The sequence below is a fragment of the Erigeron canadensis genome, chromosome 1 (genome assembly GCF_010389155.1).
Source record: "Erigeron canadensis isolate Cc75 chromosome 1, C_canadensis_v1, whole genome shotgun sequence".
NCBI classification, from domain to species: Eukaryota; Viridiplantae; Streptophyta; class Magnoliopsida; order Asterales; family Asteraceae; genus Erigeron; species Erigeron canadensis.
The window spans coordinates 31728128-31753678 of NC_057761.1; the positions used below are offsets into that span (position 1 = coordinate 31728128).

General features: G+C 34.6%; 1 protein-coding gene across 1 annotated transcript; it reads right to left on the reverse strand.

Moving 5' to 3' along the window:
- Positions 1-7891: 7891 nt before the first annotated feature.
- Positions 7892-17387, reverse strand: LOC122589969. The gene is made up of 6 exons (XM_043762299.1): positions 16347-17387; positions 16158-16260; positions 13730-14253; positions 12447-13337; positions 9045-9227; positions 7892-8545 (listed from the first exon to the last, which is right to left on the reverse strand). The coding sequence occupies exons 1-6, from the start codon at positions 17385-17387 to the stop codon at positions 8348-8350; spliced, it is 2940 nt and encodes a 979-aa protein (XP_043618234.1). The 3' UTR covers positions 7892-8347.
- Positions 17388-25551: the final 8164 nt, after the last annotated feature.

Genomic DNA, 25551 nt, shown 5'->3' on the forward strand with positions numbered 1-25551 from the left:
AACAGGAGAGACTAGAAAAGTAAAGAAAAAAAAGGAGGGGCTAAAGTGTAAATACTTTATTATTAAATACAAACAGAAATAAAGGAGGGGGAGAGGGTTTGAACCCATGACCTAACCTCCATTCCATAGGCAATATTTTGCTTTATAATTGATAATTCTCATATCTAGATCTATACTCCTTATTAAAGATTATACACTCCTCTCAAAATGTAAAGTGTTACCAAAATGTCACATGCGAAATTACCAAAATGTCCTTAATAAACATCCCACCATGGAAGGGTTTTTATAAATTACCATATTTGCTCTTAATGAATTAATTTACATCCTAACCCTTATCTTGCTAATTTAAATTCTAAATCCTTACTTTATAAAATAGTTCTATTATCTTAACATCAACTTACACCACTCGGCATCAATTGTCGATGTCATCACCACGCGTCACCAACCCCACTATACCGTCGTCACCGTTATCGCCGTCGCATTGCGCGGGTACCATGCTCGTTTATATTTAAAAGTCAGATAAAAATAAAAAATATTGTTCACATCATATTCCTTTCTGTGGGCAAATCGGCTTCAATTTTGAATCTTAATGATAAACATTTTGGGATGGCCATGTTTAGGAAATAATCATGGGAATATTATACGGGATAGGCTATGTATACATGATACATGAGCCAAAGGGTCGAGTTTACAAATTGAATTTCAAATAAATGATTTTCTTGGTCCTGGTTCATTTTTGAGATGTCAAATGTCAATATTGCAAATTTAGTTGATAGAAATTGGATTGTTCTATGTAAACTGGAAAGCAAGAGATCGACCGCTAAAAAAAAAAAAATTGGTCTTTTGACTATATAACTAACTATATCACCTCAATTCCAAGCCCAAAAATAACCCCCACAACCTTTTTTCTCTCCAGCCCATCTCACCGGCCTAACCTCATAAATTGTAGCATGTCCAATTTCATTTTGTGATTTAGGGTGGCCAAGGAGAAACCTAAGGTAGTTAACTCTTGAGTAGGGTTTTTTCTCTTCATATTCACTTATTTTTCTAGTCTTGTTAGTTTAACTACGTACTTTTTCTTTGCAGTTTTTAATTAGGTTCGTGGCTCCTCATGTGGTCCCTCTGTTGTGCACTTGGTTGGCTTTATAGCGAACAGTTAATTCAGTAATCACTAAATTAACTACTTGCTTTGATTTCTAGAAATGGCCGAGCAGAAACTTAGATAAAATTGGAACTTAATTTTCAGTTTACACACATCAAATGTATAGACTTTAGCTTTCGTATGGATTGTAAAATTGTTTCATACACCTTGATGCCACAAAATCGGCGATTCATTACGTCCTTCATACAACGAAAGTAACTCGTTGGCTACAAGGGTCATTCATCCAGATAATGAAACGGTCTCAATTGAACAACCTCACTCACACACCAAGCCTGTGAAGTTGGTTAAGTGTACTGGCTTCAGTATAGTCTTCTTCAACTTAAAAGCTTGATATGTGAGTGAGGTGGTTCAACTAAATGAGTCTCTTTATCTGAATAAATTGACTTCCGTGTAGTCGACGAGTGGCTCATCAGCTAAAGGATGAATCCCTGACGTTGCATCAAGGTGCATAATACAATTTTACATTCCATACGAACACTAAGATATGATGTATACGTTTGATGTGTATGTGCATAGTTTGAAACTTATTTATACATGTTTTGTGGCATATATCCATGAAACTCAGAAGTTGCCACAACTAAAGCAGCATTGCAATGCCAAGTTTCATTGACCAATGCATGAATGCCATATATATATTACATGAATTTCCCGTGGTCATGGGTTATGTGGTCCAACTTACTAAAGAAGGTAAAAAATATCGGCCTTGATGACTTCACCACAGGCCTTCAGCAAACCAAAGTTATCTCCACACAATAGCTTCTAAAAACTGTCTATGTAATGCCCAAATTCGTGTTGTATTCCTTCATCGAGAATAAAAAAGTTGTCTTAAGAGAATTAGTTTGAGAAAACATATACCGTTCTTGTTTGCAAGTGCGCCTGAAATGTAAACCAAACAAAACTTTGATCAAATGTAAACCAAACATTCTATTACTTCTTAAGGCATCTGATATGAATGCATACCTCAACCTATCTTTGAAATTAATAAAGGTTATATACTTCTAACAATTGTGAATGATGCAGCCACCACCCCAAGTCTGAAAGCAAGTGCAACAACCACTTACTAAATATAAAAAAATAACAGCAAAGAACTGATTTAAGGAAATCATTGTTAATGATATGATCTCATTTTAGAATAGGATTAATTTTTACACTACGACCTTTAGCCGTTGTATAGTATCCCACATGATAGATTTGTAACAACGAATAAGAATCATCACGACCGGTGAACAAAAGATAGACGGATATGAAAACACGAGTTTAGGGGAAACATGAATCCATAGACAAATAGTACACATATCATTAAACCCCCAAAGTCTGATATTGACATGGGAGCTTAAAAATAAATGATTAAAAAAACCTTTATTATGTCATCGTTAACATCTTCATATACTTGATTACGTTTGATTGAAATAAAAAGTTAATGTTGCCCTCTATAGTAAGTGTCTTCTGCTAATGTTATAAGTACTCATAGTGTAAGTGAGGGATGTTAATGAAAGTATAGGTACATCTATTAACATCACATGCTCTGGTTCTCAAAGCAGAATGGTCATACATGTTTAGTATTGTTGACAATCGTTTACACCATGCTTAGAGAGTTATGGTTAAGCTGGCAAATCGTGTCTTAACAGGTTCGGTGCGCACAAAATTCTCAGCTTTCAAACATGAAAATGACTCATTTAACACTTGCCTTTGATGATTTGAGTTTGACAGTTATTCGTTTTATGTATCAAAAAAGTTAAATGTTGAACTTTAAAATATTAAAAACAATTATTTTTAAAAATAGAAAAAGTTGCATAGTACATTTTTTGCTTAACAGGTACTTTAACAGGTACCCAATTGCCAGCCTTAGTTATGGTTATATCAAAAAACTTACCATAATAAGTTGTGCTGACCACGACATTAATGTAGCCAGAACAAATCCCATTGCATATTTCACAGGAAGGGTCTTTAGATGACTCGGCAAAATCTCATCTAATGTTACTGCAATTGGACTTAAGTTTGGACAAATATCTAACAACTTGACTCAAAAACTACAAAAAATCGGAGAGTGAAAAGTAAACTTAGTATGAACATAATTGTATAATCACAAATCAATGAAATCTAAACCACGCACCATGGAAAGGATTGCTACTTTTGAGGCAAATGAATCAGTGGGTAGGTCTAATATGTCAAATTAGTGCTAACTTCTTCTCCAAATCTAAGACAACCCACAGTGCCAATTAAAACATAAAACACAACACTGATTACATAACTATATTTGACGCATGCGCGAAAAAGAATGAACCATGCATGAACAATAGAAAACTACTAAACCAATATACAAAATTACAAACATCTTGTATAAATCAGTTGAGACAAGTGTTTGTATATAGTTTAATACTGTTCGATTGTTCATAGTTCCAACTTTTATTCTACATGTGTCATATGTAGCTATGTTATTACTTTAATTTGCATTTTATGTTGTAATGGACACTATGGGTTATCTTTTGTTTGGAGGGTAAGTTAGCAGTATCTTCACATTTACCTACCTACCGGCCGATTCATTTGCCTCACAGAGCTAGTAGCAATCCTTTACATGGTACCTGAGTTTAGACTTCATTGGTTTTGTGGTTATACAATTCTACTCATACTAATTTTTACTTTTACCCCTCCATTTTTGCATATTTTGAGCGATGTTACTAAATATTCTCTAAACTTTAGTCCCATTGTAGTAACATTTGATGTGCTTTTGTCTAATCACCTAAAAAGCCTTCCTATGAAAAAAACCATCATATATGTTCTGGATACATAAACTGCACTCGATTTGCTCGGCACATCCTATTATGGTAAGTTTTCCTCATATAACCGTAACCCTCTAAGCATGGTGAAAATGATTGTCACCAATATCTAATCATGTATGATGTGTATATACCTTGAGAGATAAAGCATGCTACGTTAATAGATCCACCTATACATTCATTAATATCCCTCACATAAGCTATCTACTACTTATAACATTAGCAAAAACACCTACTACAGTGCAACATATGTCTTGTTATGCATAAACTTTTTTATTTCAAACTAACGAAATCAAGTATATGAGGAGCTTGACGATGCATAGTTTTTGATTTTGAATTCCTGGGTCAGGTGGGGATTCTTATGGTAAGCCATATGCATACTATGTGTCTATGGATTCATGTTTCCCTCATAGTTGAACAAACTCCTCTAGTTTAATAAAACATAAGTTTTGTACTCGTAATTTAAAAATTAAATGAAAAATATTAAAAACGCATCAAATGGCTGATGCTCTTAACAAGTGGTATTTTTTAACTGACCGAATGGTATTGGGATTGGGGAACCCGGCCAAAATATGAATCACAATTGCCTTTTACCAAAAAAAAAGTAAAATTGCAACAAGATCAAGAAATGATAGATAACTCTCCTTCATACCTAGTTACCTAGCTTTAAAACAGGAAAATCTAAAGATAATTTAGATTTTAGAGTTAATAATACAAATCAACTTTTTCAATTGAAAGTAAAACCCCCATAAAAAAAAAGAGTACTATACTTACATGTAGGATATGATATGATATGAGATGGCCTCTTCTTTTAAGAGATGGAGAAATAAAACTCTAGAGGAGTAGATATCCACCAAAATAGTGGCTAAACCACTAAAAATAACAAAATAAAATTTGGTATTGGTTTCAATCTGTATAGCAAGTACAATGTAAATGGCCAAAACTAAAAATGATGTATGGTATATTTAAGTTTAAAATGGATCTAAAACTGAATATCAGTTTTGCTGGACAGCTATACATTCCTCATTTGTATCACTCCATTAATGTATGAGAACCGATTTTTATACCACAACTCCAATTAATCTACCACAACCTTTATAATATTATTTATACCCTTACATTAATAATATATTTTATTCTTATCTTTATCCTTTCATCCATGATACTTCAATTTTCCTTTTCATTTCCCTCCCACCACTTCCATCTCTGTTCCCGCTCAAACTTTTTTACTTTCCCTCTTTTATTCTTTTTTTTTTTCCCCTCAAATCTACCTAAAACAATCATTGTCAGATTCTTATTTTTTCTTTCACTTTTTCCATGTGATCCATTACCACAATCCTATTCTACTATGGAGAACCATGTATTATAAATTTTATAAAAACTATTTAGGTATAATTAAGAGAATAATAGATCACATACTCTACTTGCTTTATTAGTTTTTTTTCCCCATATATTTAGTTACGGTATATCATTTTGTTAATTTATTTGTTATTTTGGCTAATGTGATATTATATTGGTTAAACTTATTATCAGTCGCATATATTTTCATTAAACTATAGTTAATTCATATAATAGGTGAACTCAAGAAAAGAGGAATAACTTCGACAAGAAGATATCCATCAAGGTTTGAGCATGTAGAATCATCACAAACACACAACTCATCAAGTCAAAAGATCTAGCGGAACAACTACCGAAGTTAGTTATATCTCTCATAACAACAGTTCACTTGATTTAACTCTATACTCAGATTTTTCAAGTGATTATATGTTGTTAGAGTAATAAGATAGCTTTCACTATTGAACTATTGATTTTTGTATATTCAACGGGCACTTTTTTTTGGAAAGTTGTATGCTTTCACTAAGTATAGATGTTGGCATGTAATTGTATGCTTTTGAAACTTGTTATATTTAATAGCTATTACAGTTAACGTATTGAAACGAGGTACATGTATTATGTATGCACTTTAATTTATGTTTTATGGGTGAAAGATATATGTTAGTTTTTAGTTAATAAATATAAAGCTTTTTTGTGTTGATTGTCATGGTGGGGTAACTGAATTGAAATGAACTGGAGGAAAGAAAAATGAAAGGAAAGAGATGTAGTGGGAAGGAGATAAAATAATAGAAAAGAATAAATAAAATAAAAGTAAATACATTGATTGATGCAAGGGTATAAAGGTAAAAATATAGAAGTTGTGGTAAATTAATTGAAACTTGTGGTACAAAAATCAATTCCCTTAATGTATTCCGGTGAGTCATAAATTTTCAGATTTAATTTTAGTGTATCTTTTTGGCAGGTGAGTGTGAAATGAATATATAATGCACGAGATGGGTACCTGCGCAATGCGGCGGAGGTGGCGGCAACGGGTGGTGTTGGTGGCAGTGATGAGAACGATGTGATTATTAATCTAAAAGTAATTGATGTAAATGGTATTGTAGTTATTTTATGGTTAAGGGATATATCTTTTATAAATAACTTTATTAAAAGTATTATAAAGATATTAAGTGGAAATATTTAAATTAATGAATAAAGAAGATAAATAGTTTGGATAAATGTAGGTGAAATATATTTTAAGAATATATTGGGTAAATTTAGTGTGTGAGTTAGAAATATGTTGAAAATTAAGGGTATTTTGAGTATTTTAAAGGTAAAAAGTTGAAAAGAATGAATGATAGTTTGTTTATTAATAGAGTATAGATATAGATAGATATAGATTTGCTAATTTTTTTATGCAAAAGAAAACATCGGACTAAATTATATACCCATTCCAATATAACTAATATGGGCCTATTTTTAAAATTAACTTTGTAAGAAAGGGTCAAGTCTAACAATCTTCTTTTAATCAACTAAAAAACCTAATGTTATATATTTTTTGTTACTAGTCTCCGTATGATATAGATTCACAATGTATATTAATTCTCTTTTCGTTCATGATTTTATATATATTGTTATTTATTTATTTATTATGCTATTGTATTTATAAAACTTAATCAAGAAATAAGTTAACATATTATTATTAGCTAAAATACACTTAAACTAAAATAGAGGATATGGAAAGTTGATATTTACGTATGTGAATGAAATGATTAAGTTAAAATATGATAATTTTATTATAGATTTATTTCAAGTGTATATAAATATAATAGTAACATTTAATAGCTTTATTTTGAAAAACATTATATTTCGGGGTGTGCATACCGAAAAATTAAATTTCGAAAAAAATGTAAAATATACCCTTTGTTAGAAATTGGATGATCTTAAATCAACAATGATAACAACAATCAACAACATTGAAAGATGATAAAAGGAAGAAAATAGAGAGAATAATTGTGTATTGTATATATGTGTGTTTTTATACAATAGAGTTTCACCCTTTATATAGTGTGTACAAAGCTTATAGAATAAGCTAAGGGTATAATTGTAATTACATTATATGTATTTGTATATAACACTCCACTTCAAATATATATTAGCACATATTATACACTAGTTGGTTAACAATTTGGGATGGCCATGTTTAGGAAATAATCATGGGAATACGGGATAGGCTATGTATACATGAGCCAAAAGGGTCGACTATACACGGGCAACCTGAACATTGACCCCTTTCCATTCATGGGCTTTAAATAGATGATTTTTTTCTGTGCTGGTCCATTCAGATGTCAACAGTGCAAATGTTACCCGATAAAAATTGGTTTGTTCTATGTAAAGAAAGAGACGGCTTTACAAAAGTTAGGTGGTCAAGTATGGTACAATTAAAAAAAAACATCAACTTTCAAAAGGACGATTAAATGTGGAAGTATCTTCAATGTGTATGAAAGTTATACGTTGCGATATCTCCAGTTAAATCGAAAAGCATCTTAAAAGTTTGGGAAATTAGAGATAGAAGGTTCAAACCTTGTCTAGTGAAAAAAAATTGAAAAAAGAAATATCAAAACTGTTGTGCCGATTCCACTCTTCCTTTGGGAGAGCTTTACCCGGTTCAGGATTGTGTGGTGGTGGACTCAGACCTCGTGGGTTGGTCTGCCAATTGAACGGCATTATAATTATATTAAAGTAAGAAAAAGAATTGCTACGCAAGAACTAGAAAAATAAGAATAGAACTCTTCCATGACCACAAGTGATAGAACACATAAACTAATGACACCTACTAATATAAAAAATAAGATCCCGACGAAACAATAAAGGAACAACCTTCCATGGGTTAAAACGGACATCCGTTGCATAAATTCACCAATGCAAAAGGATCTAAGCGTCATTCGAATTTTTCACTCTTCCGCATGATTTGTGAATATCCATAACCAATAACCCAAATAACGTGAAGGCTAACTTCATTTGCTTGGTCAAATGGTCAATGATGCACTACATCCGTAAGAAGCTTCTTTAGTATCTTTACCACTTCCATTCATCAAGACCAGTAAATTTTGATTGTTGACAAAAGTTGGACCCGACAAAATGGACAATGGGAAACAGCAGATGAGCATCCAAGACATAGAACATGCCCACAGGGAACTATAGTAATATCTGTTACATTGGTCAAACATATTCGGCAGAGCAATGCTAGTTTAGCCATCTCAGCTTCCTTTGTTGCCATATCCGACTTTTCCTGGTAACATGCCACACACATATATATATATGAATGAATCAGTATTTACCATATCTTACAAACCCGAGTAACCAGCATATATAAACAATCCCTAGCAATAGAAAAGTAGATATACAAAGTCGTTTTCGAGTACTGTGCAGCAATTGGTTTATGTGGAGGGCAAGTCTTGCTGCTAGGAAACGTTGTCTTCTTTTCTTTTTGTTTTTTTTTTTCTATTTTTTCCTTTGTTGGGTGGTGGGTAAGTTTTGATGGTCATAGTGTTGGAATCCAATATTAGTACCTAAGCAACACAGATGTAGCAAATTAACTTTCAAAGCTTTGTGAAGAAAAATCTATAATATCAGAAAAAAAAACAGAAGCCATATTTTCCTTTCAAACTTTTTATCCAGCATAATCCAACATATTTGTAATAAATTGACCAACTTGACCTTGAACCACCGAAACAAATTTTGCAGAAGTTACTAATCTTGATGCAAAATAAATTAGTAGAGACTTAGACCTGCTCAAGCAGAATTGCTGCCTGAGATTCCTTTAATTGTTCGTGCAGGGACAGTGTTGTTTGGATGAGGCTCTGCATCTCCGTATCCAGACTGATTCCAGCACCACACAACATCTCTTCAACTGCTTGAGCAAACTCTTCATTTAATACACTAGTATGCTCAAGTTCTATAATTGCTTGTCTCTGTAAAAAGATAATAAGTTTGTGAGACACTAAGAGATGCACACAATGAGAAGAAAAAAAAAAACCTCTTGGAAAGCAACCGAAAAATCACTTGATATAATCCTAAGTTCGTAACACATGCTTAAATGAAAACTATCAATCAACGTTTTTTTTAATGTGGCTGGAAAGAGAATATTTCTTTGGTCCTCGCTTTGCACAACGAAGAACTTGGATCTCAGAATCATGTGTATTCAAAGCAACCCCAAGGTGCTTTTGGGGTCAGGAGTATTGATATGAACCAGAAAGTTAGGGGGAACCGGGGAAGTGTCGTTTTTATTAACTAGTTTATTTAATTTATTATTAATAAGCTTTATTACTTGCTGGGTGTTAGAGAGAAAATTATAGAGATAGGAGAAATGAATTCATCATCAACATAAACTCCCCATTATGATTCTCCGATATGAATATTTATACAATGGCTAACCAACTCAGCTTCTATCATACGCTAACGACCTTGTAACTAACTTCCTACAATCTTACTAATTATTTGACATGTAACAATACTCCCTCCTTATTATCATTTTTGCCCACAAAAATGGTAATCTGGAATATCTGAAGAGGCGTTTTGAGGATATAGCTAGTTGCCCACTTGCCAATGCCACTAAAGAGAGCACTTCTGAGCATTGGTTTCCTTATAAGCATCTATTGTAAAAAGACTTGTAATAAACCTATGTGCTGAAGTTATAAGTCATAACAAAATCAAACTTAATTGGATGGCATCTCAGTTTCAGGATCCTTAAGTGAATACCCAAGAAAAGAACCCCAACACAAAACCTCATCCACCTTTGAAGCTTCTTCTGTTGCCACAGCATACTACTCCTGAACCTGGTTGACTGCATCTTTCTTTAGTAATGCAACTTCCATCTCTACCATACTAACTTCTCTATCAAGTGTCTGCACGTTGCCATCATCTAGAGATTCTGTTGTTTCGGCTATCAGATGATGCCATGATTTCACATTTTTGACATTACCATCAATTTGTACAGGTGTCTGCTTAAACATTACTTGGTCCAGAGGGTGTTCAATGTGCGACATCTGAAGCTGAGTTTTGTTAACCGCAGCCTCTGGGGCGAGCCTGATATAACAATCACACACTGTGATTGCCCCGGCCATTGTAACTCCATTAACAACATTTGGGGTACCGTATTCATGTAAAATCACATTCCTTCCTCCAGGGCCAAGAGCATCGACAAATTGATCAACACCAGCCTGCATAGTGGACCTTAATCTCTGGTCAAAGGCTATCTCTTTAACAGAGGCTTGAACCACCTTCCCACGCTAGTGTGACTGCTTCACCCTTTGACCATTTTGCATATGATTAACATCATTTTTAGCATTTCTCGAATGCCCGTTGAACATAATAATTCAATATCTCTTGTCTTATCTAATTGGCTAAAAACTTAGTAAATCTCCATGAAATATACTTCAATTGTACACCCAACACATCACAGAGATAGTAATGTATAAAATCATTTGTCCCGATAGAAACGTAGTTGATTTTGAAATATGATCAGTAGCCGCCTTTTCTCCCATGCTTATTATGAACGGCTGGAAGGTAGCTATAACCCGATCAATCTGCTGAGAGAAAGCTATATGCTGATCCAATTCTTCAATGCTAGAAAAGATGATTTCAGCACCCGCAGAAGCATAATTCAGCCCATGTATCATATCGTCAATCCCTCTACCTTGACGTAGATAGCTCATTACTAATAAAAGACCAATAGCAGATTTATTCATGTAGCAATGGAGGTTTTTGAGCTAAAACTGCACGATTATCACCTACATTATAATCAGGAGCATCAGAACCATTAGATCTATCATACATCCCAACAAAATGCAACCCATGTTCTTGATAAACCACAAACTGAACCCTATCTTCCCCATTCAAGGTTTTGACTTTGACTAACACCTTGATCATTAAGACCATCAAGTAAACTATTTTCACTGCTTAAACATAAAATACTAATCGTCAACTCATTATTGTTCTTCTCAACAAAGTTCAACGATCCCATACTTTTAACAACAGAATCCTCTACATCCTTGGCAGTTTCTGATACATTGGCAATAATTCAAAGTAACTACTACATAATCCAAACGATGTAGCCACCCAGGGATCCCACCAAAAGTTTCAATGACTATCCGAGTAGTACCTAATACTCCCATCTTAAATGATTTTTGTCCCCAAAATTACATACAACCCCATTGAAATATCTGAATTCCATCATATTACCACTTCGGCATATCGACAGAAAATTGAGACTAGCTGATTGACTATGACACCAGTTAACTTGAGTCAACTTACAGAGGCTAACTTGAATAGCTATCGCGCTATCCATCATTAAGTGCCATGTTATACCTTCTAATATAGCTTCCTTATTATGTAAAAACTTATGCCCACCATTGAGAAATCATCAACTACTATATCTTTAACTTCATATGATTCTGAAATTCTCATTGCAAAAAACTGATCTCTATTAATGACAAACATATCTTGCTTTACACCCCCAATTTTATCCTTAAGATGCCAAAAATCAAGATTACCTTTAACATTATTAAGATCCACATCTTTTCCCTTTTCTAATTCCCTAACATCAGTATCATCATTCATCACTGAGTACCTTTCAAAAAAAATCATTCATCACTGAGTTATTACTGAATTGAACCACAATTTCAACACTAACTTCTTCACTAATCCTCTCAGGAATCTCAACAAACGCCTTGTGTGATGATTCAAATCTTCAAATTCCACATTAGTGGCACTCTGGTTAGATTAAAGGCCCAGCCTACATTCGTTTAACGCTTAAAATACAAATCCAAAACCTACTGGAAAAGGTAATACGCCCTCTAATGTTGTCTCAAATGCTGGTCATGATGGTTAAAAAAGTTTCAAATGCTTTTGGAGAGACAAAAGTAAGAGGGGGCGCGGGGCCCCCCGGGGGGGGGGGGGGTTGGCTACGGGAGGCTTTCCAGTCAGAGGTGTTGCCATTTGGGGGCCTTTGTAATTGTTTAGTGGTGTTCATTTATAGTTGACTTATTAAACGAAAAACTATAAAGACACAATTAACAAGGAGCAACAGAATTAATTATTCGTTCTGCTACCTGGTGAATATGAAACGGTGCTTCACAAAAGTGGAAGTTAATATGATATTAGATGACTCAAAAGAAAGTAAGCCAACAAACCTGATTACTTAACTTCACTCTACCAGACCCATCAGGTTGCTCAAAACAGGTATCATCTTGGGGCATCAACTGTGTGGAAGACCTGCGACCAATTGAGAAATTTCCAAACCAGAAAACGCGTGAAGAAATTATAGTTTCAGACTTCCCAGGAGAAGTTTCAAGATTAAATCTATAGAGTGCTTCCCCTGCTGATGCTCTTACATCCTCAGGGATTCTCCCATACTTCAACTTCTCTTCATTTTGTCCTTGCCATGCCACTATCTCTCCTTTGTGGTATGGTCTTAGAAGTGTAAGGTGCACTTGCATGGCATCTTGAGGAATTACGTCCCTGCCAATAAAACTAGTACCAGGACCCACACCACCCATCACTCTTTCATCGTAGGAAAGTCTGAGAATATCAATAAGTGCAGTTTCAGAATCTTGTGGACAGAGGAATAGTGAACCAATGGGAAGTGGGACTGGAGAACCCAAAACCTGGCTCACAACAAGTGCAACAAGATCAAGAACTGGGACGTAACTAGGTGGTTCAGAAATAAGCATACAAGTCCTTGAACGGTCTACATAGTATAGGGCACAATGACTGGATCTATTTCCCCACTCTGGGATCATTACTTCCTTGGAAAGACATGTGATATCTAGCGACTTTGGAAGGAGCCAAAACCGAGTGTAGACGCACTGTACGAATTGCAATCTTTGGGCAACATATTCAAGTGATCTTTGTACTGACTGAAAATCGGGAGTGTCAGAGTCGCTGGTACTGCTGAAGACACTGTTGAGAACACTAAATATAGCAACCTGAAATGACCTATTTAACAACTTTAGTCTGATGGCAGTCAATGCAATCGACCAAATACCATCAAGGGTCTGAAAGTGTGCAGCATGATCGAGCTCCTGGAAAATAAATGATAGTATGAGAGATCATATTGTAGAACCCAAGTCTAGCAAAAAGATGATTGAACTTAATATTAAGAACATCAGCTGGAATAGAAAATGCCCTGATCCAATATGTGTGCCATATATGTCTCTTTCTATACATTAACTTTTGGGAAGACATTTGAACACAAAAGTATTCCACTGTTTCAAATTGGAGTATTTTCAGAGCTTATCATTAACTGAGAGGGGGTTGCTTGGTATGCATTACGGTGCTTATAAATAGAACGATAAATCAAAAATAACAAAACAATATTTTTGGGGGATAAAAGCAGAAGCTGCAGAAAATATGGAGAGGGTCTGCAACTATCATCAGAAAGATATGCAGAGTATCATTTGTTTAGGTGTAGTACCTCCACAACAACATCACAAAGCTTTCTTATGCCAAAGGTCAAACACAATCTCTCTGAAACATCATGGTGAACAAATCTCAGCTTCGAAGTATCTATATGTTTCACATACCAAGAGCCATAGGCATCGATATATACACATGAGTTTGGCTGAGCAAGTCTGCAACTATCATCAGGAATAACCAACAATGACTCCCAATCAGATCTATCTGGATTCTGACGTTCTGTTATTTCATTATAGAGAAAATGTAGAATTTCTATCACTGCCCGAAGTTCATTTGGACCAAGACGATGATGACGACAAGAGTTATGAAGAAATGAAAGAAGCATCATTGCAGAAGAAATAGATAGAGTTTCATAAAGTCCGAGTTCTTCAAGAATCCTCACAAATGGCAGGTAGCGTAAAGGAAGTTCAAATGCAAGTGGTCTAATGTCTATCTTTAAATGGTAAAAAAGAGAGCTACAATTCACAAACTGTGTCGTATTGCCCACCGGAATAAATGATACATCCCGCAACTCCGATATATCTAACAAAAAGAAAGAAAGTGTTAGTCTTTTTCCTATCTCACAACAATAAGGACGTGTTCATTCACATTTTCGTCCCAAGAAATCCAAACCAGGCGAATGCAGAGCTATGTTGTTAATACTCAATTATCGGTTATAACGGTTGAGGAGCGATATTTGAAATATCAGTTATATCGATGGTATAACGGTGATTATAAAAATAATAAATTTTGTAAGTTTTTATAATTATTTAAAAAGAATGTTCAAAGTTTAATAAATAGAAATAGCCAAAATAAACAAAATCAAGATTTTAGGGGTTCAAATGAAATTTTTGTATTGAAACTTGCGAAGTTGGAAGACAGATGGCTTTCCATCGGATTGGACCTACTCCTTTTTTTATTATTCTTTTCTATCATGTATGATGTATCTTGTATCTATCTATATTTAGGAAATGATAAATCTACAACAATTTTTGGCCATCCACAACAATGCTTGTTTTATACAGTTGTAAACTGTATAGTATAATACATTTGTTGTGAATGGCAAAAAGTTGTTGTATATATATCACTACCCATATATTAAATATAATATATTCTATATGTATATCTCTTCTTCTCACTTTCTTTTGATATATATCCAGCTCACTTTACAGAATCCACTTTCTTTTAATATATATCCAGCTCACTTTCCAGAATCTAGACCACCATCACATCCTTCTTTTTCATCATCACCACCGCAATCCTCACATTCACCAAAGCTCACAACATGACATCTCACACAAACTAAACTTGATGACGACATCAACAGCCATGGAACCATCACTAACATCGACCATCACCATCACCAAGAACAAAAGAAAGAAAAGCAAAAATCCTGTATTAACACCGTTATAACTGAAACTTAAAAAGCAATACCGGTAGTAAATACCACCGATAATATCGGAACCGGTATTTTGACTGTTATTTTAAGGAAGGACCGATAACCGGTATACCACCGATATACCACCGTGATTAACAACATAGATGCAGAGTGTAACAAGAATTCTATTTTTCAATATTTTTATACACATGTCAATACTCGGGCTTAGTATATCATTAGTACAAGTCCATGACATTCAGATCTTCAGTTGACAAGTCATGATTCATAGTTGGTCTGTGAAGGTCAAAATCATTGATTCAGTTATATCTGCAGCCTTTTTGATCAAGTGATCAAGTTGGCGTTGTCCTTTAAACTAAATTCTAACTATTAGACAAATAAGACATTAGATTATAGTAGAGGGTGTTGTGTGACATTATGTATTCTATATAATCATGTAAAAAACTCTCATTGCCAAAAACTGTTACTAACAGAGGGTGCCCATGAGAGATAGTTGGCAATGGCGTATCCTAATTCAGTTGTGGTTAGAATAGAGGCCAACCAAGGTCAAAGGATGAGATTGTAATGTAGTCGTACTAGGGATAGGATATAGTAAATGAATATATACCAAAAGAACCCAAGAGTATAGAAATAGAAAAACAAAGAGTATAGAAATAGAAAATCAAAGAGTATAGATGTAAAGGGAGCATAAGGTAAATCCATTATCCGAAAAATATGAACCACTCTATAATACTCTACATTGGCATCTAGAGAAGATGTAGCCTGCTCCATGTTCGATTTTGGCAGACGACTACAGTGGTGTCAACACCGGACGCACCGGGTGATTATTCTTGAAAATCCATCCATATCCATATTTCAGTGACGCTGTGTGGACAGCCACTCAGATGGTGTAGTAATTATTCTCAAGTCTAATGTGATTTGGTGATAATGATTGAAATATGATTTTCTAGATGAGAGTAAAGACTGCTGATAAGAAATAATTCAATTGTTCTGACAACACATCCACATAAAGAGGAAATAAAATGAAAAAAAAAAAAAGTAAAGATATTACCTGAGGAAGATAGTGTATCCCAAGTTGTGTCAAGATAACTAAGTACCTCATAACAAGCTTCCTCACTATAAAGAAAGACCGAGTCGGAACACCAAACCTCAACCTGCAATTCTCATTAGCCAATTTTTTATATTAAATCCACCGGAATTATTTTTTATAGTTCTGAAGAAAGAAAATACATCATGGTACCTTCAAATGTTTTAAAACTGTAGTAAAAGGAGGGGGGCTACTTAATTGAAGAGCTCCCCAAGAGTACTCCGGTGGAACCAAGCTTTCTGTGGTAAGGATGGGAGCGATGGTCCATGCAAGGGGCCAGTCTTTCAACAAAACGGCTTCACTGTATGAACAAAGCACTCTTTTAACCCCTTTCTTTCCGCTTTCAAAAGGGAATCCGAACTCTGCAGGGATGCATGCAATCTTGCCAAATATATTGCAGAAGTTGTGGCTATACAAAAATGCAAACCTTTCTAATACCACATTGATAAGAGTTTCAGCCAAGGACCAAATTTCCGCAGAAACTTCGTTTGTAGTTTCAGAAAAGTCTCGACTGTCGTTATCTACAACCCCTACTACATGCTTCATACTTCCGGCTCCAAGAAACTCTACTCTTCTGGCACATTCAAGCACAACATTAGCATCCATCGTGTTTTGAAGTCCGGTTTTCCTCAAAATGTTGAGCCATTCATCTGAAATGAACCTTTCTCCGGGAAACTTATGAACATCACCAGAGAAAACTGATGTTAATAGTTCATCAGCAGGATCAAACAAGTGTTTGGGTTTATGTAGGTCTCCGTCAGCACCCGTTACAAACTTGGTCTCCTTTAACGCTTCAACAACCGAAGAATCTTGTTGGAGATCCTGCCAGTTCATATAAAGATATTGCAATATTTCCTCCTGTTCTGACCGAGACTTCTCTTCAAACGTGACCCATATGCGTCTCCCTTTCAACTCGGACACCCCAAGGGCAGCACTTCGCATTACACCCTCCTTTGTGCCATAAGATAAGACACATTGCTCATTTGACAACTTTACGGATGCATTTAAATTAGTATCCTGTATTCGACTAACAGTTTCACAAATAGGTAAAAGTTGGCGATCTTCTCTTATGTCCAAATCTAAAAAGGAGGTCGATTCGCTGGCATCGTTTGCAGCAACAAGCTTAGATCCTACGTGATCATGATCCAAAGGTTTGTAATTAGCCCAAAACTCTTTTGAACATATACAACCCATGACTCAAAAAGTTCAATCAAAAATTGGAAAATTTAAAGATTGAACTAATTTTTTTTAATACACAACAAATAAAGGGTGCTTGAATGTGTGCAATTAACTTTTAATTCCCATAAATAAATAAATACTCGTAATGCTTCAATAATTAATTCAGAACACACAATTTCATATAAATGATAACAGTTATATGAAAATGAAAATAAAAAATGAAACATGTGTGAAGGGATGGCACTGAATCATATATGGAAACAATTGATGATGATGACGATGAGCGAGTGATAGGACGTCCGCCCGGCCATGCCACCAAAACGACAAGACTTCCTACACATAATTTCTGGTAGTGTAACTCGTTAGATGCATTTTTGGAGTGTAATTGACGCGCTATCATAATGTTTTCGTTGATGTCGGTACGATGTTTATTTTTTTTTAATTTTTTTTATTTTTTAATTTTATTTCCTATCTCTCAAGTCTCAATAACAATAAAAGAACCCTGATTTCTTTTGTTTTTTTTTTAAACAACCCTGGATGAAAAGCATGAATAAATTATAACCTTTGGATTGTTTTCTTACAATCATCTTTATTTTTTAGATTTTTACTGCTAAGGACTTATTTGTTTGGAAAATGATAATGACAGTCCTAAGGGTTGTCATTAACAACTTATTATATGTATACAAAGTAATACTTTATATATCAATAACCGCTCCATAAATTTTCGCAAGACAAAGTACAAATTTTAATACATCAAATTAATTAAAACTGACAACCCTTAGGGCTGTCATTAACAAAACTCTATTTGTTAAGTTTTCACATAAAAACTCTGAACTTCCTCTTAGCTCTAGCCAAGTCAGAGGTTTCATTTGTTCCCACCGTTTGTTTTTTGTTCAGATTCAAAGGTTGAAACCTCTTAGCTATATTAAATTCAATGAGAGTTTTTTATACCTCTTTTTTATTCTGAAAACATATAATAATACAAAACATGGTTTTCTTAACTGATTTGGTCATCCACGATGATCATTACCCAACGTGATTTCTTCTTTCGCTCAATACCACCGGAAACCACCCACCAGAAACAACCTACCATCACTCACCGGGAACGATAACTCACAACCAGTGATTGCACCTGCAAGAAGAAAAAATCATACATGTTTGTTGCCTTTGTTCTCTAGCGTTTTATAGACGGAATAAGGATGAGAGTGACAAGTATAAATGGAGCGTGATATCATCTACATATAGATGACCATGAGAGACAAAGATATTATTTACAATAACAAGCCGTTTAGATGTTTATATCTATTCAGACGTTAAAAAAACAAACCGTTATTATCATTTATATTTTAGACAATCACCTCTTAACTTTCAGAAGTGTTATTCAGATTCAGAAACAAATCTCTTGAAAAAAACAAACATGGCTTAAATAAACTATCTTTCAATCAACTAACTAATCAAATATTATAGTGGACTTAAAAAGAAGATAAACGCTCCTTTTTTAAAATTTAATATTAATTTTTACTTTATAATAAATTATTTTTGTTATGAATTTCTCATTTATTTTTGGGTTTTTCTTTTTGTTTTGATTTCATAGATCCGCTTTCAACTTTTAGAAAGTTTAAATATATTTTATGTTAATTTTTATATTTTGATTTTATTTCTTTTTAGTGGTTAATCTTTATATATGTTAGTCTAACAATTGTATATTATTTTATATTTATGCTTTGTTATATGTTAACTTTTGTTTCAATTTACTTTTTGTATTTTTTTTTATACAAATACGGTTTAGTTCATACTTCATTCGTCTCACATTAAGTATCCTAATTTGATTTAATGAGTCTTTTTCATTTAATTTTGACCGTAAACTTTTTTGTTTGTGTTACATAATACTTGATATAACATATATGAAATGATTAAGTTTTAAATGTATTTTTCATTGATATAACTTTCATCAACTAATATATAACACAAATAAAGATATTTACGGTCAAAGTCTAGAAAAAAAGACTTGACCAGTCAAAATAGAAAAATTAAAATGGGACAGTGGAAGTAGTTATGTTAACTTCAAATATATCTTGGCTCTAAACTTGATAATTGTATGAACTTCAAAAATTAAGATAATTCGTAAAGAAAATATACCCATGCAATATATTGGAAATCTGGTATGAATGTCATTTAGGCATTTTTTTTTAATATTTAAAAATTCAATTAAGCAAATTTATATTTTCAAAACTTACCAATGACAATATAAAAGTTTTAGATTTATAAATATTGCGTGGAGAGAGTGATTTGTATATCATTATTCACTTTTGTAACAACACCAAATTATATATTACCAAGTAGTATAATAAGTGTAACCTATATACCTTTTAAAAAAGAGAGAATAACTATATGTTTTATTTAGGTGCTCTAACACTATAGTTTTTTAGTTTTATTTAATAAAATGAAATGAAAAGAAACTAGAAAATGTTATAATATTTTTGTGTTATTTTTTTATTGAAAGAAGTAAAGTGATATAAAAAGAGATGGATGAAAGATTTTATTAAATTTATACTTTATTGTTTAGTTAACTTAAAATGAAAAGGAGATGAGAGAGGAGAAAATTTTCCTTTCATAGGGAAAAAGTTTGTACAGATCATGGGAATTACGTGAGTAGGATTTATTAGGTTTATCTTGTAAATTTCTGAAGGCAGGGGTATAATTTTATGTTAAAAGATGAACCCCTATGTGTTTTCATAAAACTTAAAGAGAAATATAAACTTATTTTATAAATTTGTTTTAAAATTTTCTAAGGTTAATAAAATTTGAAACGAAAGCGATTGGAATAAATCATACCGAATTTTAGGGTCCAGTGCCACGATGCCGCGATCCTAATTCGAGGTGTCTATGAAATCCCCAAACTTTTGTCAGCTTCTGAATTTGGGTGTAAACCATGCATAGTGCTTTTGCCGAATACAATTTCTCAAACTCCATATATCTCAAGGCCCTAAATACAAGTCGCTGTGAAAGAATGATGAAGAAGGTATTGTAAGTGTATTTTCTTTTAAAACAATTCATTTGAATTTTATCTATGAAATGAGTTTTATCAAATTATAATCTCAAGATTTATTGAAATTTGACATCTTAAATGAAAATTTTAGGTTAATTCACATATATTGAGAATTACACAAGTTAAATGGATAGGAGGATTTAATGAACACTATATACTTCTTATTTCTTAAAATATATGTAAGTCTACAACAACAAGCAATCGTTGAATTGCAAGGATGGAGAGATTGTTTTCATAAGGACTTTCGACCAAATAAAAAAGCTGAAGAGTGCAACGGGTAAGTAACCATACCTGGCTACATTAAGAAATCGGTTAGAATAACAAAACATACAACCTAGTACACTTTAGATAAATACCAACAAAAACATAACATCTAGTACCCATTTGAATAAATTAACATAACAACGACAAAAATATATGTAAGTCTATAGATATAAATACGAGTTCATGAGTTCATAATTCTAAGAGCAATCACAGTGGGCTCGTTCCCACTCGTTCTTGGTTCGTTTTTGAGTGGAGGACGAGTGCACACCACTAGGTGTCACTCGTCCTTGGTTCGTTTTCGAGTCATCTGTTCCCACAGAGACAAGCGCAAAGAGTTTTGTTTTTTTAGGTATTTAGTATATATATATTTGTTATATATGTATATATCTGTGTGTAGTGATGGCTGAAAAAAATAGCCATGTTTTCCGGCGGGCCATGTTTTCCGGCAAGAGGAGGGGGAACGAAGAAGATGCAGATGGTGGTGGCTGAGTGGCTGTGAGCCTTTGATGCATTAATTTATTTATATTATTAATTTACACCCCTATGTTATATGTAAGTTTATAAACCACCCAATAGTTATTACTATTATTAATTTTAAATTTAAACCCTTATATCATAGTTATTATTATTATTAATTTTATATTATTATTATTATTAATTATCTCAAAATATATGTGGTGAAATAAATGGTGGGTCCCAGACTAGTCCTTGCATTATGGGTGTTTTGGGGGATTAGTCTTTGGTTAGTCCTTGGGCTGATGTGGTGCTGACAGGGACTAGTTTTTGGAGGATGAGTATCTACGACCGTGAATGCTCTAAGAGCACTCATAGTGCCTCCGTCCTCCACTTGTCCTTGTCTTGTCCTTCAAAGATTGACAAGTGAACACCATTAGGCTTGATATGTCTTTCTTTCGTCCTTGGTGAATTGTCCTTCTAGAGTTCCACGTAAGAGTGAATATGAGATTTTTTTATTTTTTAATTTTAATCTATGTGGGTGTGTTTGAATATTTAAACATTGGGGTTGTTTTAGGGGATTGATTAGTCATTGGTTAATCTTTGTCAGATGTGGCCCTAAAAGGGATCTTTGAAGGATGAGTCTAGGGCGTTGTGAGAGTTTTAAGCAATGTGTCTCTTATGGCACAAAGGAGGATGTAATGCTAAGAGCTGCTCTTGGAGTGTCCGAGAAACAGATATGGGCCAGGTTTGAAGAGAACTCTCTGTCGGAACAGGAGGAAATATTGCAATATCTTTATGCAAACTGGCAGGATCTCCAACAAGATTCATCGGTCGTTGAAGCATTAAAGGAGACCAGATTTGTAACGGGTGCTGACGGGGACCTACATAAACCCAAACACTTATTTGATCCTGCTGATGAACTATTAACATCAATTTTCTCTGGTGATGTTCATAAGTTTCCTGGAGAAAGGTTCATTTCAGATGGATGGCTCAACATTTTGAGGAAAACTGGCCTTCAAAACACTAGTGATGCTGATATTGTGCTTGAATGTGCTAGAAGAGTAGAGTTCCTTGGAGCTGAAAGTATGAAGCATGTAGTAGGGGTTGTAGATAACGACAGTCGAGACTTTTCTGAAACTACACATGAAGTTTCTGCACAAGTTTGGTCCTTGGCTAAAACTCTTATCAATGTGGTATTTGAAAGGTTTGCACTTTTGTATAGCCCCAACTTCTGCAATATATTTGGCAAGATTGCATGCATCCCTGCAGAGTTCGGATTCCCTTTTGAAAGCGGAAAGAAAGGGGTTAAAAGAGTGCTTTGTTCATATAGTGAAGCCGTTTTGTTGAAAGACTGGCCCCTTGCATGGACCACTGCTTCCATCCTTACCACAGAAAGCTTGGTTCCACCGGAGTACTCTTGGGAAGTTCTTTTTTATACTTTGAGGTCACCATTTCTATTTTCTTTTTTATACTTGAGGTTTAGACAATATGGTCTCATGTCATCATTTATAATTCAGGAGCTTGATCAGGCTGAACACCTTCAGACTCTTGATGTTATCGGGTCCATTTCATTGGCTGCTGTCAAAATGAAGTTGTTGAATAGGTCATTTCAGGTTGCTGTATCAAGTGTTCTCAAAAGTATCCCCATCAGTACTAGTGGGTTTAAAACTCCTGATTTTCTGGCACTACAAAGATCACTTGAATCTGTTACACAAAGATTAAAGTTTGTGCGCTGCATCAACACCCGATATTGGCTTCTTCCAGAGCCTCTGGACATCACTCTTGCATCGAAGGAGTCCCTTATCCCGGAATGGAAAACAGGGCGCAGTCAACAAGCATTCTACTATGTTGACCGTTCAAAGACTTGTATACTAATTGCTAAACCACCAAGTTATGTGTCAGTTCCTGATCTTGTTGCACTACTTGTGAGCCAGGTTTTGGGTTCTCCAGTCCCACTTCCCATTGGTTCACTATTCCTCTGTTCACAAGACTCAGAATCTACACTTCTTGATATTCTTAAACTTTCGTCTTATGAAAGCGTGATAGATGGTGTTGGCTATGGTATTGGTTTTCTTGGCAGGGATATTGTTAGGTCCAGTTTTAACTAAACTGGAGCTCTCCAGTGACATCTGGAGAGCATGAGGAATTGTCCGAAATATTAGAAGTCCAGTTGCATTATACAGGTTTAGCAACTGATGACTTCCTCCAGTTGAGATCAGACGACTAGAATCTGAAGACCTTCCAGTTGAAGTCAAAGACAACAAATGGAAGATTGAGATTGGCAATGGCAGCGAAGCCCAGTTGACAATCTACCAGATCAATCAACTGGAGAATCCTCCAGTGTAAATGCTCTTACAAAGCTTTACACTGATTACGAGGAGGACCTTTTTACTCTACATCCTTTTAACCGGACAATGATATTGTCTTTGGATAAAGATACAAAGATGTAGAGTGGTTGAATAAAGTAACCTTTTGTCTTACTTTATTTAACACACACAAAGGATTATTTAAACAATACTTTTGTGTGCTGTCAACCATATTTGTACATCGAAGTTGAGATCCCCATGCTCAATCTTCGACTATAAATAGAGGTCCTTGCACAAGCTGTTTCAATAACTTTGCAAATACATATATTCTGCAATATTGGTGAACTTGTGCAATATTCTCTCAATCGCAAAAAGAAACATTTCACAACTCTAAGTGTTTCGATTGTTTAGGAGAATTTCCAAGTTTAGATCAATTGTAATTCATGGGTTGTTAGGATATTTACATTCTTGTATTATCTTGGTTCCGCAACAACCTTGTATTTTATTTAAACAAGTAATAAATAAAATACACTTGAAAATTACATATTGTCTCACCAGTTTATATACTCGTCATTTATATTATTGCATGTATTAATATTCTGTCACTTTAATACTTAATTCCAGTTAACCTGGTACACGATCAAACTAAACTGGTCACATCCAGATTAATTGATCGTGTTGCAAAGTTCACTCACCATCGACATAGAGGTGTCTTCAGCACCCATCTAGTGATAGTTGGGACTAAAAAGTGGTATCAGAGCAGGCAGGTTGAATTGTTTCAATTCTATAACCTAGGTCTGCTTCGATGGCTGCTGAAGGTGAGAATGGTTCTGGTCCAAATGAATCTAATCCTAATATTGCTACTCCTTTAAATACTAACCCTCCTCCTCCTCCTCCTACTCCTGGAGCTAACCACGTTCATGTACATTACTCCAACTCTCCTGTTCCCAAATTCGATGGGAATGGTGAGACATTTGGTACATGGAAGGCTAGAATGCTCTTGCATTTTGGTGGGATAGAGAGGTATATGTTGAAAATCCTTAAGGATGGGCCATATACACCCATGTCCAGTGGTGTTAGCCCTCTTCTCGACCCCACTGGGAGAAGAGGCACCAGGGAAAAATCTGAGGAACATTGGTCAGATGAGGATCGCAGATTGGTTGATCTTGATACCAAACTGAAAAACATGATTCTTTCTGCTATACCTGAGGAACTAATTCCTACTCTTGTGCTATTTCCAAGTGCAAAATCTATGTGGGATGAATTAGTTCTCCAGTTTGAAGGAGGAAATGACACCATTGTCACTAGAAAGGTTGCTCTCAACAAGAAGTATGAATCCTTCTTTGCTCTTCCCAATGAAAGTTTAACTGGTACTTATACCAGATTTACTGGCCTAATTAATCAACTTAGAGGCTTGGGAGTGGAGAAGGATAAGGATATTCTTCTTGAAAAATTCTGTGATGTTTTGCCATCCAAATGGGCACACATGGTTCTTGTCTTAAGACAAGGAAAGACCTTGCATAGCCATACTCTTGCCTCTCTTTATGGAGCCTTCAGATTTACTGAAGATAATGATGCTGCAAGATTACTCGCTGAACAAGATGCTTTAAACCATGCTCAGAGTTCCAAGGCTGCCAACTTTTCTGGGCAACCTTGTGCTGCTTTAATATCTACTGAGAATGTCCAGTCACATTCTATGAAGGAAATGTTAAACAACTTTTTGAACTCTGGTCTAACCACTAATCTCAGTGATGGTTGTGAGGAAACTGACGATGATGATCTGGTTGCCATGATTGCTAAAACCTTTAATAGGTTTAAGCATAAATCTAATCGATTTAATGGGTCCAATAATGCTTCCAATTCAATCTCAATGGATAAGGCTAATCTTACCTGCTATAAATGTGGTAAGAAAGGCCATTTCATGAAGGAATGCAGATCTAGTCAGATGAACTACCAAACTGGTCCTATTGTCCCAAACTTTGTTAAAACTGATGATTATAAGGCCAAATACAAGAAACTTAAGGCCCAGATTGCTCTCATGTCTCTTGAACAAAATAATGAGAAAGAAAAGAACAAGTGCATGATGGCTCAAACTGAAGGGAAA

Bases quoted from the DNA above. Each gene is read 5' to 3' on its own strand.
- LOC122589969 (XM_043762299.1), bottom strand. From the start codon at position 17,387: ATGGGTTGTATATGTTCAAAAGAGTTTTGGGCTAATTACAAACCTTTG. The intron at 16,261-16,346 runs GTACCATGATGT...TGAGAATTGCAG, and splicing joins CAGTTTTAAAACATTTGAAG to GTTGAGGTTTGGTGTTCCGA. The intron at 14,254-16,157 runs GTAATATCTTTA...TCTTTTTGTTAG, and splicing joins GGATACACTATCTTCCTCAG to ATATATCGGAGTTGCGGGAT.